Consider the following 18,962-nt stretch of genomic DNA (forward strand, 5'->3'; position numbering starts at 1 on the left):
CCAAGTCATGGAATCCTAAGGTCCACTTCACTGGAAGTGTTCAGGATGAAACTGAGTGGCCACTTATCAAGGATGTCATAGAGAGGATTCATGCTTCAAATAGGGTTTAGACTTTTTAAAGGCCCTGCTAACCCTTAAGATTCTATGATTCATGAACAATAGCAAAAAATGAGTATATATTCTATTGGAGTCTTAAAACCACTGATTCATGATTAAATTAACCTTTCAAATGCTTGTTTCAATGCCCAATTGCAGTGCATGGCATGACAATGGGAACATAAACAACAAAAAACCAAAATAGATGATTAAATTTGATTGTATAATACAGGGATATAACTTAGAAGAAGGATAGGCTGGTTGAAAGAGTTAGAGGGCTTGTAAACGTTGGAGTATTTATCTGCAAGGCTAAAATAGAAAGTCCCTCAATCTTTTCTTCTTCTTCTTCTTCTTCTTTTTTTTTTATCAACAAGTGATATCAAATTGAACTGAATAATTACCTATGTATAATTAATCATTATTTGAACTCAACGCTTGAGGATGAATAAGGCACTAGTCAATATTTGCAGCACACAGGTCTTTCATATATTCCCAATTAATAACCATCTTTCATTTTGCTTTTCTTGGGAGAATCATCTCTGGGGTCAACCAAACTACTCTTATTAGAAAAAAAAGGTGCCTTCTTGATGATTCTTGAAGAATTTGAGATTACACTTAGGGAATAAAACAATTTCATCTAGCCTTCTTCTGATGGGAAATAGGATCTTCAAAGCCAAAAAGGAAAAAATAAGCCATTTCGCAGATAAGTAGTGGGACCTGTGCCCCATGCCTCCCAAATAGAAAAGCAAATCAAAATGCTACAGAGAACAATGCCTTCTGCATAGTAATGCTTCTATCATTGCCCAGGTACAATCTCTAAGAAGCTGAATGATGTAAATGTTGTCTTGAAAAACTTCTTGACCAACCTCCCATTGCCAAATATATTAAGATTAGAAAGTCCCTGCACTATATATCATAGGACCACGAGGGTGGAAATATTGCTATTGTTACAAGGGTAGAAGTAGATTCTGGACACAATCTAGGATGTGATGATTCTACCTGGGCAGGGTGGGAAGGTAAGTTGTAGTTCCCAGCCAGCACAATATCTCTCTTCACATGTGCAAAGGGTATCTGTACTTCCTCCTCTCCTCATCCACTCCCCTGTTATTTCAACCATATCTCTTCACTGTAGCTATTCCAAGAGAGCTTGTGTGGTGTTTCTCACCTCTCTCTCTAGAACTAAAACAGAGCTGTCCCAGTGGAACCAGCTGCTCCCTTCTCCCTTTAGAGCTGTCCTTTGCAGATCTAAACTCAGGCTCTTTCTATTTAATTCAAGGGTATTCTCAGATTTTTTTTTCCCTTTGTATTTTTATGTACACTAACTTACCAAACCTTACTGGACTTTAATGGAATGGTTATTGATCCCTGCATTATATCAAAGCTCTCCATGTAGCACCCTACAATAAATGGAATCTGTGTTAAATATTCAAGCTGGATAGACTGGCTGTTAGTGATAAAGAATGTCATTAAAACCCATAGACCTTTAAAAATCAAATTCTTTCATAAAAGTACAGTAGTCTTTGAAAAAATACAATTCTAGCACATGCACCATTTTCAAACTGGTTGACATATCCAACCAAACATTATTTTAAAACAACCAGAAAGTTTTACAGTAGTGAGACAAATCATCAGTCATTCTTTAGGACCAGGATCCAGCTGATAAAACTGATGTATATACATCTCTGTTTCTTCTGGCATGGTAAGAACCAAGTAGTTGAAAAAGAAGCATTGTGGTTGGTGAGAATGCTTTCTCTTATTCTGTTTTGTTGTTTTCAAAGATGACTAGCACAGTGTTCCATGTTGATATTACTACACATTGAGACAAATTGACATGCCAAAATGTTCCATTCAAATGCTTTCCCAGCATTCTTGATAATTCAAACTTCTGTTAGGGTTTTTACGTCTCCATGAGATTTTTCATCCAAATCTGCAGCTTTGAAGACATGTTTTGTTCCTCCACCAGTTCTTCAGGAAGAACTTCATAATTATTATATTAGGATACCACCAAAGTGATCCCAAGAAAGAAGATTATATGTAATAATGCTTAGCATTTATATAGGCTCTTTTGATTTCAAAACACTGTAAATAGTTCCTAACCCTCACAGCATCTCTGTGAGGTAGGTGGGTATTACTGTCCCTACGTTACCAATAGAAACTGGAGGCAAAGGGGTGATGTGTCTTGTCTCTAGCTATAGAAGGAGCCAGGAGGAGATCTGGGACTCTTTTGTCCTGGCTGCCAACTATATGCTTGGACTAGACCATGCCTCTCTCATGTGACAACAGCCTCTATTAATATATTTATGGGTTTATATTGTATATTTATAAAATAATGACACACCATGAGAGTACAGAACAACAAGCCTAATCAGCATCCTTATGCTGATTAGTAAAATATGAAAAGCACAGTTTTAAAATTGCATTTCTCTGAAAAGCATTTGGTATCTTAAGTGACTAGAGAGGAAAAATGCTACAAACTTTTGCTGACTTACTCTCAAAAGCATCTTAATGATTCTAAGCAAACTAAAATAATTGTTCCACAAAGGTCTTTCTTCCATAATACCAGATGCTTTAAAAATGTAAAATAAATATCTCCTTCTCCCTTCCCCAGTCCAAACTCAAACAGTCTCAAACCAAATCTGGCTTTACCTAACATTGGGAATTAGTAGTGATTAATTGTTTTGTTTTTCCAAATTGGGAATCCACCTGACTTTTGGAGCATGCAAAAATATTCAATGTATTGAAGGTTGCAGTTCAAAAATACCAATTTAGTAAAAAAAAAGCACAGTTGAAAAGTGAAAATTGAAGACTTCCATTTCCTTTGTACAGTCATTCAGAGGAATAAGGCATTTGCAAAAGATACCACACTCAAAATTAATGTTATAGAGAATGAACATAATAGAATTAGAAGAAATCTATCTATAGAACAAGAAAATTTTATAAGGGGTGAAAAGAATATAAAACCTACATTATTGGAAGGAATTGAGTGAGAAAACCAAATGGCATTTTTTGCATATTGTTTTGAAGGATGGTATATAAACATAAGCCAATTATGCTTGGACGTTGGTATGGTGGAACAGGTACAGAGAGTGATTTATGTAATCCTACTGGTATCCTTTCCAAGGTGAAATACTCCCATTCTTTGTAAGTCAACAGATCTTGAAGAGTTATCACAGAGCTCATTTTCATTTCTCCTCAGATCTTGTGGTGATAATCAGGCAAGAAAACAGGAAGAGAATTGAAATCTTTAAATTCAAATGTAAAACTTGAAAACTAACCTCTAAGCAGAAACAACATTCATTGTCAGAAGTAACAAATATAAAAGTCTTAAATCGTAGTATATAGAGCTATAATATAGTTATATAGATATTATTGTATGCAGTTTAGAGAACATTTTTGATGTGTGCTTTTTCCTTAAAAAACTTTTTTTTTTGGCTTCCTCACCTCCCCTAGTGTTTTATTAGTAGATATGAAATATTAATCTGTCCATCCTGTCAGGTGTCCTCATTCATGCTGTACACTCAAGGGGTCATTCTCACTTGTATTGTATGCTACAGCAGTCTTGTTTGTTGTCAATTTGTTAAGTTTGTGGCTGGAGCAGTTTGGTTGTTTAGTTGGTTGTAAATTTTTGGCATACGGTGAATACCAGTCCCTTTCAAACACCCCTTTAAGTTGCCTGATGATGCTTGTGCTGTTTTCCACATCTGCTTGGTTGATAACAAGACCTGTGCCAGCATTCTGGGTAAAATCATTTCCTACCCAATCAAAATTCCCTGCAAACAAACAGAGAAAGGGCTTCATGGTAAAAAAAAATCATTTTCAGTGGGGCCTATTGCAAATACAATAAAAATAATACTATTCATTTCCCCCCAAAATAAATAGGAACAGTGACATTGCATTGACAGATCTAGAAGAAGGAAAAAACATTCCAAAAGCCTTTACATATGGCATATTAATATTAGCATATTATTTTGGCGTTTTCTCATCAGCTTTGCTCAACTTGAAACTCAAAACAAGTCATCTGCTGTTCTTTTTGTAAATGTTATTTTTTATTGACATTCACAAGATGCACTAAATACAGCAACATCTAAAATATATAGGAATAAACTTTAAATTCCTGTGAACAATTAATACTTTCTCAAAGAGATGAGACACTACTACATATGTACACACATAAATGTAAGGCATTGTCCAGAGTGGAAAAAAATCTGATCCTTACTAGATACATTTTTATGTCTCTTTACCCAGAGGTATAAAACATCTTTCTGACATCAGGGTCAGAATTTTTCTGACCTGGAAACTATTCATTAAGTCCTGATCACCTGAGTAAAACTCAAGAAAATGACTTTTTTTTAAAGGCTAGAATTGATCATGGAGATAGTATAAATTCATCTGTAGCAGCTATTTAGCCTCATTGTGAAGGTGTGAGTAGGTGATACTCTTGGAAGCTTAAGGTTCCATACTCCAATATCCAATATCTCACTTTGTCTGGAGCCTAGAAGGAGAATAAGGACTTGGCCTCCGAATGATGGATTTAGTCTTTTCTGTTTATTTAAAAGTAGACAGAACAAGACAGTTCAGTATACAATGTCTCCTTTCCCCACATTTGACAAAACCATTCTGAATTTTTTTTTATTGTAAACTTTAGTTGTTTCATCTATGACAGCTCCAAACCTTTTTTAAAGGGAATATATATATATATATATATATATATATATATATATATATATATATATATATATATATATATAATGGAGAAGGTAATTTAATTGTTGTTTAGAAGACAAAAATATTTTCATTAAAAATAAAATTCACCCAGATTAGTCATCTCTCTTCCTCCTATATATCACTCAGTTTAAGTATGTTTTTGCAACCCTTTTTGGTTAGTAGGTGGTACCAGTTGATAGAGATGGCAGACTTCTCTGAGGCATTTTGTTGTTAAGAGACCAGACAGTTGCTAAAAAACAGTGTCTGATTTCAAGACCCTAGAATCTATCTTGTGAGATGTAATCCTATTTTTACCCAACCATAACATGCTTCCCCCCCACCCAGAGATAGCCTTGCAACTTGTGTTATTTGTGTGCAAAGGGAATCTTGATTGGATAAAAAAATTCTGATCTGAGATACTATGTGAGTAAATAAGGGATTTACTTCAGTTAGTTGGATAGGTACTTTGAGAAATGACCTTGAGAAAACCAAATCAAGAAAGAGGTGAATGCATACTTTGAATGGTGAACTGGAATCCTGGAGAAATGGACATGTAGTAGAAGTTAGTCTCTCCCTTGTCTCCTGATCTTCTAGGTCCTGTACTCTTTACAGCTGATGAGAGCAAACTTTTCTTTGGTAAGGTCATTCTTTTGTATTTTAAACTGAGATTTTACTTCACTTACAGCGAAGTCTATTCCTTTACTCCCCTGTGGCATATTCTAATTTGTATAATTTATTGAATTTCCTTTTATTCTATTCTTTAATAATGGAAGTTACTAGCTATTCATGAGTTTTTTTCTGCAATCAAATATTTTTATGGGAAGGGTCCCATGTGACAAGCTGAACTCCTTACAATTGTATCTCTGTACTAGACATCTTTAAAAACCATAAATTCATATAATTTTAGCCCGACACCCTCTTAGAGTCTGGAGGAGAGATTTCCTGCTCTTGACCATCTTGGATTCTACTTGCTTGAGATATTTATTATCTATGTGACCCTGAAGAAGTCACTTAACCTCAGTTTCTGCATCTGTAAAATGGGAGGACAGGAATAGGTAATCTCTGATATCTAAAATCTTTTAGCCCTCAATCCATGAACAGTGGTGTTTTGAGTAACTCGCAACTTCTCTGAGCTTCTATTTTTTCATTAGAAAAATGGGGATAATAGAACCACTTATGTCAACAAAATTGTTTTGAATATCAAGTTCTCAATGTGCTCTCTAGAAAAATTGTGAAAGATTTATTCAAGATCATAAGCTAATTAATGGAAGAACTGGGATACCCTTCTAGGACATCCTGGATAGCCAGCCAGTCTCTGCTTCACTATTTTAAATGATGGGGATCTTACTATCTCACAGATTGATTCATTGTAGGATTGTTAGAAAATTCCTCTTTATATTGAGCCAAAATCTATTTTCCTATAAATCCTACTCATTGCTCTATGGTGCCTCATAGAATAAATTGAATCTTTTTTATATGATAGCCCTTCTAATATTGAAAAAATACCAATCATGTTTCCCCATCTTATCTTCTCTTCTCCAAGCTAAATATCTCCAATCTCTTAAGCGATTCCTACTTAGAGCTTAGGAAATCAGGGCCATTGCATTAAGCATCATCATGAAGAATATCCACTCATAAACAAAACAAAATTGATGTTATCAAAATGTTTTTATTTTCTTGCAAACATTTTTAGTCACATCTTTTTTACTGTTAGTGGCTTCATTTTAGATATATTTTTTGGTTTTGATAATGAAAGCAAATTGGCAGGATGGGAATAGGTAGGCATTCGTTGAATTATCTGCCATTTAGCAGCAAATGTTTTCTAAATGTCTGGTATTGTGTTGTCTGTGGTCAGACTAGAAAAATGAGATTGTTTATGCATACATTTACCTGAAGATCAATTTATTGAGAAGAAATTTGAAAGTATAGCCATCTGACTATTAGTTTTATGGCAAAGTAGAGGAATAATAATATTGACTTTGCCTCTTAGCATTTTTATTGATGTCATCTTTTGGTAGGGTTACAGGATCAGATCATTGATGCTTTTTCTAGTGTATGTGCCAAGAGCTAGAAATAAAATTTACAGAGAAAGCAGCAGTTCAAAGATGGAAGTTCATGATACTCACTTGTGTATGCAGAATAAGCCGATTCTCCCATAGATTATGGTGTTAATAGTTTTACTCTCCAGAATTTATAACTTGAAGGTCCTGAGATTATGAATGGCTAAGAGAGAAGTAGCTAACTTCAATGTTAGAATACTTTTCTCTTACTCAAGATAGAATCTGTAAATCTCCTTACTTGTGATTCTAAGATATAAGGACTTTGCCCCATCTCTCAGATGTTCATTACATACATAACTTGGGAGTAGTAAAAGAGCCCTAATGTTTGGATATTCAAAGTTAGCAAATAGAAAAAATTAGAAATCCTTAAAATATTCCACAAATCCTATCCACGGCTGACACATGACAATTCTTCCAGGTCAGTTTCCAATCTTTGGAGCATGTTATATACTGTAGGTACAATAAGCAGAGTAATATTCATTCAAGGCTATTGTTCAGTATTTTATATTCTGGGGCACTTTGAATGTATTTTTGATGCAGTCCAGCAGACAAGTAAAGGGGGCTAAAAAAAGACTACTGATGCCCACTATTTCCTTTGACTTTCAACTCATCTGTTTTTCTCTTTGTCTTATTAGATAGTGCCAAGAAGCACCATTTCCTTTGACCATGCTGTTTTCTGATTAAAGTATTATCCTTGTTCTCAGAAGTAGAATATAAATGATATACAAATGGAATGTTCTTTTCCATATCTATTAGCAGTCTGTGGAACCAAATGAGTAAAAAATATGGGTTATTGGTGGAATCACCTTAGATTTGTTCTTGTCAGCTAATAACCTTTTTCTGTTCAATGCTGGAAGGTCTATTTAAAAAACATCAGGGATGCTTTCATGTTGTTGATGATTTATATCTAGTTATTAATATTGTTATTGGGGCAAATTATTACAGTTAAGAAGCTGTATGGTTTTGTGCATTGTGTAGACTAGGCTAATTAAATTTGTAATAGCAATAGACAAGAATTGAAGGTATTGAGACCCCTGCAAAGTATAGGAGAAGGAAGTAAATTCTAGAGTGATAATTAATTAGAGTATTACAAGTATCAGCAGCAGAAAACTGCTAATGATACAAAACTGATCAATGGCATTCAGCTGTGAGAGAAAACAATCCAATATACATCCGTTGATATGAAAGCAGTTTCCCAGACCGTAAGGCTAGAAATGTGGTTGTTGTAGTCTAAACGTGTCCTTGCCATGCTTTTTCATGTGTAACTTTTCAGAGTTTTCATGTGTAATACTTTGAGATCTGCTCTATTCCAGGAAATGCCCATGGAATGTTTTCAAGCTCATATTCCCTATGACATGAAGTTTCTTGGATTCTACTTTTCTTACACAATTTAAATCATGAACATGGGAACTGACACAATATAACTTGGAACAAAATGATTGCTCTCAGATACAACTAGCACTGCATATCTAAAACATTCTACCCAGTTTTATCACTATCTGTAAGAGGTCCCCCAGTTTAGAGGCTCTGGTCCCTGCACAGACTGGGAATATATTTCTGATAATCTGTGTCTGTCTCTTTCCCTTTTCCTCTCTCCCTTCTTTTTCTTTTTCCTTTTCTTTCTTTCCTATTTATTTGTTTCTCTTTGTCTCTCTTCCCATACACACATAGGTACTCTCATAGATCAGAGCTAGGAGAGGTATGCATATATAAATCTAGAATTTAGGGCCTACAGAGATCTAGAGTGCCTTATTTTGCAAAGTGTCATTATTAAGTTTGATTTAATATGTACTGATGGCCACAGAATCAGTCTGAGGATGAAAACAGTGGAAACAAGATTGAATTTGATGTTAGTGATCTTGGGTTCAAATCCTGCACTGCTTTTTGTCTGTAGGACTGTAGGCAAGTCATTTAAAACTACCTGGGGCTCAGTTTCTTATTTGAGAAAATGAGGGGGTTAGACTAGATGAATTCTAAAGCTCTCTATTACATTTTGATATGATTAGCCAGATAATACAATCAAGGCATTGAACCTTGGGCTTAGAATTCAAGATTTAGAGAGAGAGCAAGGAGACTGGCAATGAGGCAATATCCCCTACTGAAATAATAAATAAATAGCCCTAAATATTCTTTGCTGCCTTGATATTGCTTATATGCATTTCTGGGAAGGCTAACATTTTCTTGTAGGCAGAATTACTGTTGACGCTTCACTATATACCTCAATGTCACGCTGGTTCTGGACAAAGAAAATCACAGTGCCCCACCATGGAAAAAAGTAGGAACTACAATATTCAGGATAGCTAGACTATTCGTTTACCTATTTACATTTAACTTTTTTTTTTCTTTTTTCTTTTTTGATAGATGTATGCTTTTGTTCATGGTGCTGCCTGAGTCTAGAATGCCATTCTTAGCTACCAATCTTTATATTTATTGGCAGCTAATCTCCTTTAAGACTAACTTCCATGATTCTCAAGGATTCAACCTCACCCAATGACAATCTTAATTGTTTTTTCCTCTATACTTAAATAATATTTTGTGCCATTCCTAATTTCCTGTATAGTAGAATTTTATATTATTGTATACTTATCATTAAATTTCATTAAACTATTATTAAAATATTCAAAATTTATTCTTCAATATTCATATATTACATTAGTGTATTTATTGTATGTTATCATATATTTATGTCATTATTGTCTAATTGTGTTCATACTTTCCTATATGGCATAACTCCATGATGATTATGGGCTCCAAAAAAGCAAGGATAATTTTAAAAATTCTGAGTCTTAGTAAGCTCACAGAATAGTGCTTTTCAGATAATAAATACTAAATACATGCCAAATTAATGACCTTGTTTGCCAAATATGAATGCTGATTAAATTTTATTCCCATTCTGAGAGAGTATATAGTAAGATGAAAATAAGGTTCTTTCCTTGAAGAATCCAAAGAATTCTGTGTGTCTTTACAAATTTTTCTAATGCTTGAATTGAATTGAATCCTTTGTGAATTATGGCCTTGTACAGTTTTCACAAGACATAAAGTTAGATTCTCAAACAGTACTGCCTTTTATTCTGCTTTGTTCCCTCAAAACATATAATTTAACTTCCAAACTAACACATAGTACTTCAATGTTTTCTAATTGGGATGTAATTTCACCCAGCTGCAAATTCCCTTCTCAGTTTCCAAAATATATTTTGAAGTCTCCAGTTGCTAGCCTCACTTAACCACCACAAGGCAGTCAATTCTTTCTATGGCTCTCCCTACCTTTCTACCCAAAGGAATAAAAAGGGAAGGGGAGGACTCAAGTAAGTTTAGCTTGAGAAGATAGAAAATGGGACCTTGATATGGCTTCTTAATTCCATTGATTAACCTAGCATCCTGCTGGTAGCTTTCATGCCCCATCACAGAACTTCTAAAACAAGTTGGCGATCTCTAATAATTTCCACCACCTGCTTCTTCAGGAAATAGCATGTCCCAATTATACTTTGGAGAATTCAAGAACTAGCGGGTACACAGGCTTGAGGATGTCCTTGGTGTGAAAGCTCTGTGTAGCTGTATTTCTGTGATAAGGCTTCAAATGGATTTTTCCACGCAGCTTTACTCAGTATTCTAAGTATGACCTTTTCCAACAAATGCCTGACTGAAGTTTAAAAAAAAAACAACCAGTTTTGGCCAAGCTGTTAATTATTTAAAACACCAACAACCTTTTTCTTCTGATACCCTTTAAGTCCTCCCACAATACAGCTGTGCTAACTTGATGGAGTAGATGTGTCTCTGAAAAGTGATGTGGAATCCAAATCATATTTTAGATACAGTAGGAAGAATTTTATTCTGAGTCTTTTTGTAAAATGAATAATATTTTTCATGTGTTTGAATTTTCCTAGATTCATTTGCTACCTGTTTATACCTTGTACAGTGACTCAACCTGACCTTATGATTCAAGTTTTCATGACTATGATTAAAGGATATAAGATGTTTAAAATGAAGCAGATTACTATACCATAATTCCTTCTGTTTGGATGGCACCTATTATTATTATTATACTTATGTTTTAAACTTTTTTAAATCCATAATTTAGAAATTGTTATTCATGGAAATTGACAGTAGCATTTTAGCCATTAGAAAATTGAGCTTAAAGACTATGATTAGAGGATATAAAATGTTTAAAATAAAGCAGATTACTAATATACATCAGATTAATATATTACAACTCCCTCTATTTAGATAGTCTATTATTATTACCCTTATGTTTTAAACTTTTAAATACACAATTTAGAAATAGTTATTCTTGGACAGTAGTATTTTAGTCTTTAGAGAATTGAGCTTTAATTCAGGAAGCACTAGATTAGAATCCTGCCTTTTGTACTAGCTCTGTAATCTCTGTCAAGTCATTTAACTTTTATGTGGCTTTGGTTACTCCCTAGAACTTTTTTATTAGAGGCAGAAGGATATTAGGAACTCCCAAGTGATGAAATTCCCTCTATCAATGTGTGCCAGCACTTTCCCTGCAAATTATTTATATTTTTAGAAAGTTGCTCAGAGCCCCAAATTATGACTTGGCCCAGTGGCTAAAATTTGACTTAGGGAGAGAAAGGGAGAAAGGGAAGAGGGAGAGAGAGGGAGAGAGGAGAAGGAAAGCATGACAGAGATTAATGGAACACAGATGACCCTGGATCACAAATCCAGAATATGTTGGAGGTGCAATGTGCACTGAGGTTTTGCTAGCTCTCTATCCATTATGTTGCATTGCTTTTCTCTGTCCACATAGATTGTGGGAAGAAAAGTGTAAAACTAAATTCTGAACATCGTGACTTGTGATTAAAAATCTTACCTTGTTTAAAGGCAGGAAAGAGATCTTAAGAATAGTTATTTACTAATAACATTTCACATTTGAATACCTATCACAGTGCTCAATAAAATAGAAATAAGATCAAGTCAGATGCCAATAATGAATAAGAGTAAGCTATATAGGACTACTAAGCGAAGCAGCAAAAATAAAATAGCATTCCTGTCTTCCAGTGGAGTTAGATTGAATTCTATTATTCATCACAGTTATATTGAAATAGTGAATCATCTATCCTATTGGAAAAAAAATGACTTTAAAATTACCAGCTCTGAAACAAACTAATATTCTTTAGGCCTTTTAGATTATCTTTTTTTGCAGTTGGGTAGCTATTTCAAAGTAGAGGGGAAATATTTTTATTGGTCTTCTCAAAGTTGGGTGTAGAGGATAATAAATACTAAAACTATATTTTTATGCTTTATCTTTTTTTTGTTTTATCTCTATTGAATATTTTTACATCTATGACCTTATATGATCCTCTCAAGAACCCAATGAAGTTGATGTGAAGAAAGTTTCTACTTTAAAAGTGAGGGTAACATCCTCTCAAGAGTTTCAATTAATTAGAGACCAGGACTAAAGCTGAAGTCTTCTGACTGTAAGGTTGAGTGTCCCTTAATTATTATCTTCTCCCCCGTTTTAAAGTTTTGTTATTGTTTAGTTGTATCCAATTCTTCATGACTCCATTTGGGGTTTTCTTGGTAAAGATATGGAGTGATTTTGCCATTTCTTTCTCCAGCTCATTTTACAGATGGAACTGAGGCAGACAGGGTTAAGTGACTTGTGAAATAATCACTTAGCTAGTAAATATCTGAGACCAGATTTGAACTCAGAAATGAGTCTTCTTAACTCCAGCACCATCCACTGTACCACTTAGCTTCTCTCCACTTAAAAGTAATGATTTCATATAATGCTGGTTTAATCAATTAATCAGAGATAGGTTTAGAAATGCCTGGATACTTGCTTAAACCACAGGCATTTTAATTAGGTTCAGGAGGATTGGGTAATAGAGCTTGATCCTACCTTTACGAACTTGTTTGAAGCAAGAACTAATTTGGTACTGCTGAGAGATTTAGAGAATTTGGCACTGAGGAGGAAAGCAGAGGGACACCAGGAACTGAGCTAAAAAGAATTGATAGCACAACAGGTGAAAGGTAAAAAAGAGAAAGTAGGCAGAGAAAGGAGAGATTAAGGACAGAAAGCTGTCCTACAGGGATTTCAGAGCAAAAGATTTAATCAATTAAGCCTATTATGTGCCAGGCACATAGTTGGAAGAGTCAGAGGAGGTCAGGATTAATGGAGGAAGGAGAATATCCCATCCAAGATTTAAAATCCAAGATTTAAGAGTGGAGGTGGGAAAAAGATCAGGGCCAGGGAAATAGATCTGAGAATCATCTGTATGGAGTTCATAGTTGAAACCATAGAAGTTGACAAGATTACCAAGTGAAATAATTTAGAGGGAAAAGAAGGGGGATTCAGACAAAGCCTTGGATGATAACACTGCTGGTTAGTGGTATGATCTGATTAAAGAGCAGCAAAAGAAATTGAAGAATAGTCTCTGGCTATCTGACTGAGAAAATGCCCAGAACTGAGAAATGGAGCATTTGTTCTTGGAAGGGCCCGAAGTCCAAAGTCATTGCATTGAAGAGTGCATGTTGGGGAGTGAAGACTGGAAAGGTAGGAGTGGGTTGAGTCATGAAAGAAAATATTTTGTATTTGATTATAGAGGCCAGTCACTTTACTGAAGGGCAGTGTGTGACATGATTGAACCTTTTTAGGAAAATTATTTTAGTGGCTGAATGGAGATGACTTGGAGTGAGAAGAGACCATAAAGGCAAACAGACTCAATAACAGGCACTTTAGGGTGTGAAGTGATGAGGGCTTGCACTAGTGATGACATTGTCAGAAAAGAGAAAGTTGTATTTGAAAGATGTTGCAAAGGAGAAAGTAACAGGCTTATCAATATTTTATTCATGCTGATGCCATCAGACATGCCCACCTTCTCAAGGATGGAGGAAAGTTCGATGAAAAGAGATGCTCTTTTCTCAACTCTGGTTCAGAGCTTGTCTATTTGCAGACATAGTAACATATTCTGCTGCTGCTTCTCAAATATCTCTTGTAACCTGAATTTTTACTCCCCCACAGAGATCAGGTGTTAGTTAGCTCATATTGATCATTCAGTCAATAATTATTTATTGCCCACCTATGTTCTAGGAACTGTGCTAAGCACTGGCAATACAAAGAAAGACAATAGTCCCTGATTTCAAGCAGTTCAAACTCTAATGGGGGAAGACAACAATTTTGTACAAACAAAACATGTACAGAGTAAACTGAAGATGATTTTAAGATAATCAAGTACTAAGATTAAGAAAGACCAGGAAAGGCTTTTTGAAGGAGACAAGCTTCGAGTTAAGACTTGAAAGAACAAAGGAAGCCAGGAGGCAGAGATGAAGAAGGAGAGAATTCCAGACATGAGAGACAACTAGTGAAAATGCTTGGAGTCACTAATAGTGTCACATCTAAGAAAAATCACAAGAAGGCCAGTGTGATAAGTCTACAGAATATATAGGGATTAGGAGGGAGGAGATATAAGAAGACTGGAAAAGTACAAAGGGACCAGGTTATGAAGGGCTTTAAAAGCCAAAAAGAAAATTTTATATTTGATTATGGAGGTAACTGGGAGTCCCTGGAGTTTACTGAATGGGAATGGTGAGATGGAAACATGAATTTAACAGCTGAGTGGAAGATGAATTGAGGTGGAGAAAGACTTGAGGGTGGGGGAATCAAACCATCAGGCTATTGCAGTTGTTCAGGAATGATCTGATAAGAGCCTTCGCCAGAGTGATGGCAGTATCTGAGGAGAGAAGAAGATATAAACAAAGGCAAAAGCAACAGGGCTTGGTAACTTATTTGATATGAGAGGTAAGAGGGATTTAGGAGTTTTGCATGATATCTAGGTTATGAACCTGGGTAAATGTGAGCATGGTGGTACTCTCCGTATTCATGGAGAATTTAGGAAGGGGGGAAGATTTTGGGGAAATAATAAGTTTAGTTTTGGACATATTGGATTTAAGATATGTATGAACTATCTAGTGAGAGACTAGAGTTTCTAGTCAAATAGTCAAAGATTTAAGACTGGAGGTTGGGAAAAAGATTAAGGCTAGGGAAATAGATCTGAGAATCATCTGTATGGAGATCATAGTTGAAACCATGGAAGTTGACAAGATTACTAAGTAAAATAATTTAGAGGGAAAAGAAGGGGGACTCAGACAAAGTCTTGGATGATAACACTTGGTTTAGTGATATGATCTGATTAAAGATCAGCAAAAGAAATTGAGGAATAGTCAAAGAAAGAAAATCAGGATGGAGCCATGTCATGAAATCCTTGAAAAAAAGTAAGAAGAAGAGAATGATTGATAGTATCAAAAGTGGCATTTTTTATTGTTAAAATGAAAAAAAAAAAAAAAGATTTTTACAATTACCTAAGAGGATTTATATGAGGTTTAAATTAGTGTACGTGAATCACTTTGTAGACCATTTAAATTCCTTTACAACTCTCAAATTCTATGACACTTTACAGACACAAATTCTATGTCACTTACCAATGTAAGCTGCTCCATCAGTTACCATATATTTATTTCTATTTAACTTGGGAAAAGAATTGTTCTTTTGTTCTTTTGTAGAACAGGCACTCTCTTTTTCTAAATCAAAGAATTTCTGCAATAGTAAGAAAGACAAGAAAAATGAAAAGAATTGAACAGGCAATACTTTTTGTTTCCATTCAATAGGAAGCAAATGATATATTGTAGAATATTACCAAGAGACCTTGGCCATAGGTTTAATCTATATTAAACACATTTCTATTTCAGATAAACTGCCCTCTTACTTGTATTTCTTCTCATTGATTTACCTGGGTAACCAAAGGAGAAAGTTAACATTCATCAACTCATACTGTAATTGATAGTTTTAAGAAATAAAACGAACATGAAATTTGTCCTTTCGATGAGATGAGGGCCTGGTTATTTACCTCTCAGTATTATTCATCAAGGCATACTGGGATTAAGTCGACCTTGGGATATTGGCTGCCAAGCATGCCAATGAACTAAATGAATATTCTTACATGTTGCATAAGTTATGAGACGTGAGATTCCCACTTTAATGATTCTATTTGATTAAATGTGAGATTTATAGAGGTCATGGTATTCTGTGCAAAGGAATGAGAGTTCATTTTGAAAAATGTGCCTGGAAGGCTTTGTTTTAATAAGCTCTTCAAGAATTCCAATTTTAAATCATAGTACTTCTATTTTTTCCTCTAATATGTCTCGCCAGAAGAGTTTTGATTTGACTTTAAGAGGTATCAAATACCTGGGGACTGAGAGAGAGAGAGAGAGAGAGAGAGAGAGAGAGAGAGAGACAGACAGACAGACAGACAGACAGACAGACACAGACATGCATTATGGCATAATAGAAATAGCACTCAGAGTTAGAAAGAGTTTGAATCTCAACTTAGATATTTAGTAGTTGTTATTTTGGGCAACCCTCTTACTCTCTCTATGTCCTCTGAATCCAGGTCTTCTGTCTCTAAAGCTGATTTCCCTTCTACTTGACTATACTGATGCTAAATTCACACACATTTATATAAATGCATGTACATTAAGTGATAAAATAATGTTATTTATATAGGTGTGAACATTTTCCAATGCAGATTCTCAGAATGCAATGCCATTGATAATATTGTTACTTGGAATCTTTTTCAAGAACTAAGATTGATATTTTGTCTTTAAAATAGAAAATCCTGTTTCACAGAAATAAGATGTTATATACAATAGTATCATTTATATTATTTTGATAAATCAGTGAAGTCTTTACTCACTTATAATGAAAACATTAAAAGGTGTTTATGTCCAAACATTTGTTTCAATGTATCCATCAGCTGATGAGCCTAGACCATTCTTGTTAAAATGGGGTAAGGCCAAATACATCTTATTGTTCATAACAAAGTTCTTTATCCATTCATATTTTAAAAATATTTAAAAGGAGAATATCTTTTGTCAAGGAAATAATAGATAGGTCTTTACAACTTCCATTTCATCTGTAGGACAAGGTATTCTTAAATTTGGGAAATGTGAAAAATATTTTATAAATCTTACCTATAGTTTTAAATTCTCATAAATGTAACTGTGTTATTTTTATGAACCAGAATTTGAATTTGGGGACTTCTACATATTGCAAAGTTTTAAGTGGAGATTTTTATTATAAAAAAAATTTTAATTGTCAGTAAGAAAAATGGCATTTTTTTAAAGCTCAAGACACCTTTGAAGTACTTTATGAAAACTAGCAGGTTTCATAATAATATGGAAGTCTATTATTTTCTACCTCAATATTATCATAGAATTTTACACTTTTCCTCTTAATGTAGGGCTTTTAATAATGCTTAATACTTTTTTTTAACAGTTTGAAAAATTCTTATGATCCAGAATTTTCACTGAATACTTCTTGATTTAAATGATTGTAAAGGACACAACATGTTTAAATTACATGAGAAGTCACATTTTTAACTACTGTCTGTAGATCTGTGTTTTATTCTGATAGTAGCCTGAGCTTCTTATGTGTATAGTACAATATATCATATAATTTTTATTAAAAATATATCAATCATATTGAACATTTTTCTTGATTCAAAGAACCCAATCTTCAGTAGTATTAGTTGCATCAAAAAATCCTGCAGTGAAATCAAATTAATATTTAACTATATGTTATTTCATGCATTTGTAAGAAAAAAAATTAATTTCTCAATGAAAACATTGAAAAGATCTACAGACATATGGAAAGAATCCTTTCAACCACATTAATTGTATATGGAACCATTTGAAGCTACTTTGTATATACCTTTAAAAAATTATTTTGTTGATTTTTTTTTTACAGTTGCACCAGTGTTTCTCGTACTAAATGAGGCTATTTATACTTAGCAATAGTATAAGCAAAGATACAATGCAAGGCATCAAGATATGACTTTTGAATAAAGTTGTTTTCTGGAGAAAATTAGTTGCAAAAACATCTCTTGTCTTTTCTGCAAGGATGCTTTCAAGATATTGTTTTAATTTATTAGATTTTGTGTTATCTATAGCCATTTTAAAGGAAAATACATTGATCACTTTTTATTAAGGATCTCTGGGCCTTGAGTACCTCTTCCATTGCTGAGCAGTTAAAATATTAGAACATTTTTTTATCTAACTTTCAGCAAAACTTTGTTTTATATATTGTCTTTACTAATTAGAATTTGAGATCCATGAGAATAGGGGCTGTCTTGGTTTTTCTATTTGCTTTGAACTATGTTTGGCATATACCAAGAACTTAAAGAATTCCTATTCATTCAAAAATTTTTTTAGATTTGGTCTTTTTTTCTTTGGGTTTCAATATTTCTGTCACTTAAACTATCTTTGTCTAGTTTGTACTACTTTTAGATACAGCATAATAATTGAACAAGTCTTTCAATTTAAAAATTATTATCTTTTAAACACTGTATCCTCCTATATTGCCCAAACTAGAAGTGTAAGGGATTATTCATGGCTCTTATCTATGCCACTTTTGACATGTGAATTTTGACTTTCATTCTGACCTGGGCAGGTTTATCTCTCATTTGGCAGCACAGTGGACCCCTGCTCTGAGAGGCTCACCATATTTATGCTGAATTTAATATGAGCATTGGATCAACATAGTTCACAGAAGCTCAGAATTCCTGAGCTCAAGAGATATGTCAGCTCCTGCCTACCAGAAGTAGGCATTACAGGCTTGAACTACCACACTGGGCTTAAATTTAAATCAAATTTTAGAGAATTTTAATTGATATCTGTAACTGTTTTCAAGATATTTCATTTTTTAAAAGTTGTTTTTTTAAACTAGCTTAATGTAATGTACTTACTTATCTAATATGATAAAGTTGACAAATATAATATCTATGATCATTTTAGCTTTTGCACAAAAATTGTTCAATTTCAAGTTTGAAGTGCTATAGCATAACTCAGCATAGCTTATAAATCTACCCCAATTAATAACTGATAATGACAGTAGCAGATAATTCCTGCATTCATATTTGACTATTTTAACCCATTTATTACTTATATATAATCTTATTTTTCATACCTTATTAGATAATTGCTATATATCAATTATTGTCACTTGATATGATTTTGTTGTATTGCATTTTTATTGATAAAAGCAGAGATGTTTAGGTAGTCAATACTCAATTTGGTTACTGCTTA

General features: G+C 33.9%; 1 protein-coding gene across 4 annotated transcripts in view; it reads right to left on the reverse strand.

Annotated features, from left to right (window-relative positions):
• Positions 1-445: 445 nt before the first annotated feature.
• Positions 446-18,962, reverse strand: part of PLD5 (phospholipase D family member 5) — a 427,293-nt gene continuing 408,776 nt past the window's right edge. For all 4 annotated transcript variants that reach the window (XM_074262516.1, XM_074262519.1, XM_074262517.1 and 1 more), the window contains 2 exons: positions 15,303-15,417; positions 446-3,866 (listed from right to left, as the gene is read on the reverse strand). In XM_074262516.1, coding sequence (XP_074118617.1) covers positions 3,598-3,866; positions 15,303-15,417 — 384 coding nt within the window. In that variant the 3' untranslated portion in view covers positions 446-3,597. The remainder of the gene's footprint in view (positions 3,867-15,302; positions 15,418-18,962) is intronic.

This window comes from Sminthopsis crassicaudata, chromosome 4 (assembly GCF_048593235.1).
Source record: "Sminthopsis crassicaudata isolate SCR6 chromosome 4, ASM4859323v1, whole genome shotgun sequence".
NCBI classification, from domain to species: Eukaryota; Metazoa; Chordata; class Mammalia; order Dasyuromorphia; family Dasyuridae; genus Sminthopsis; species Sminthopsis crassicaudata.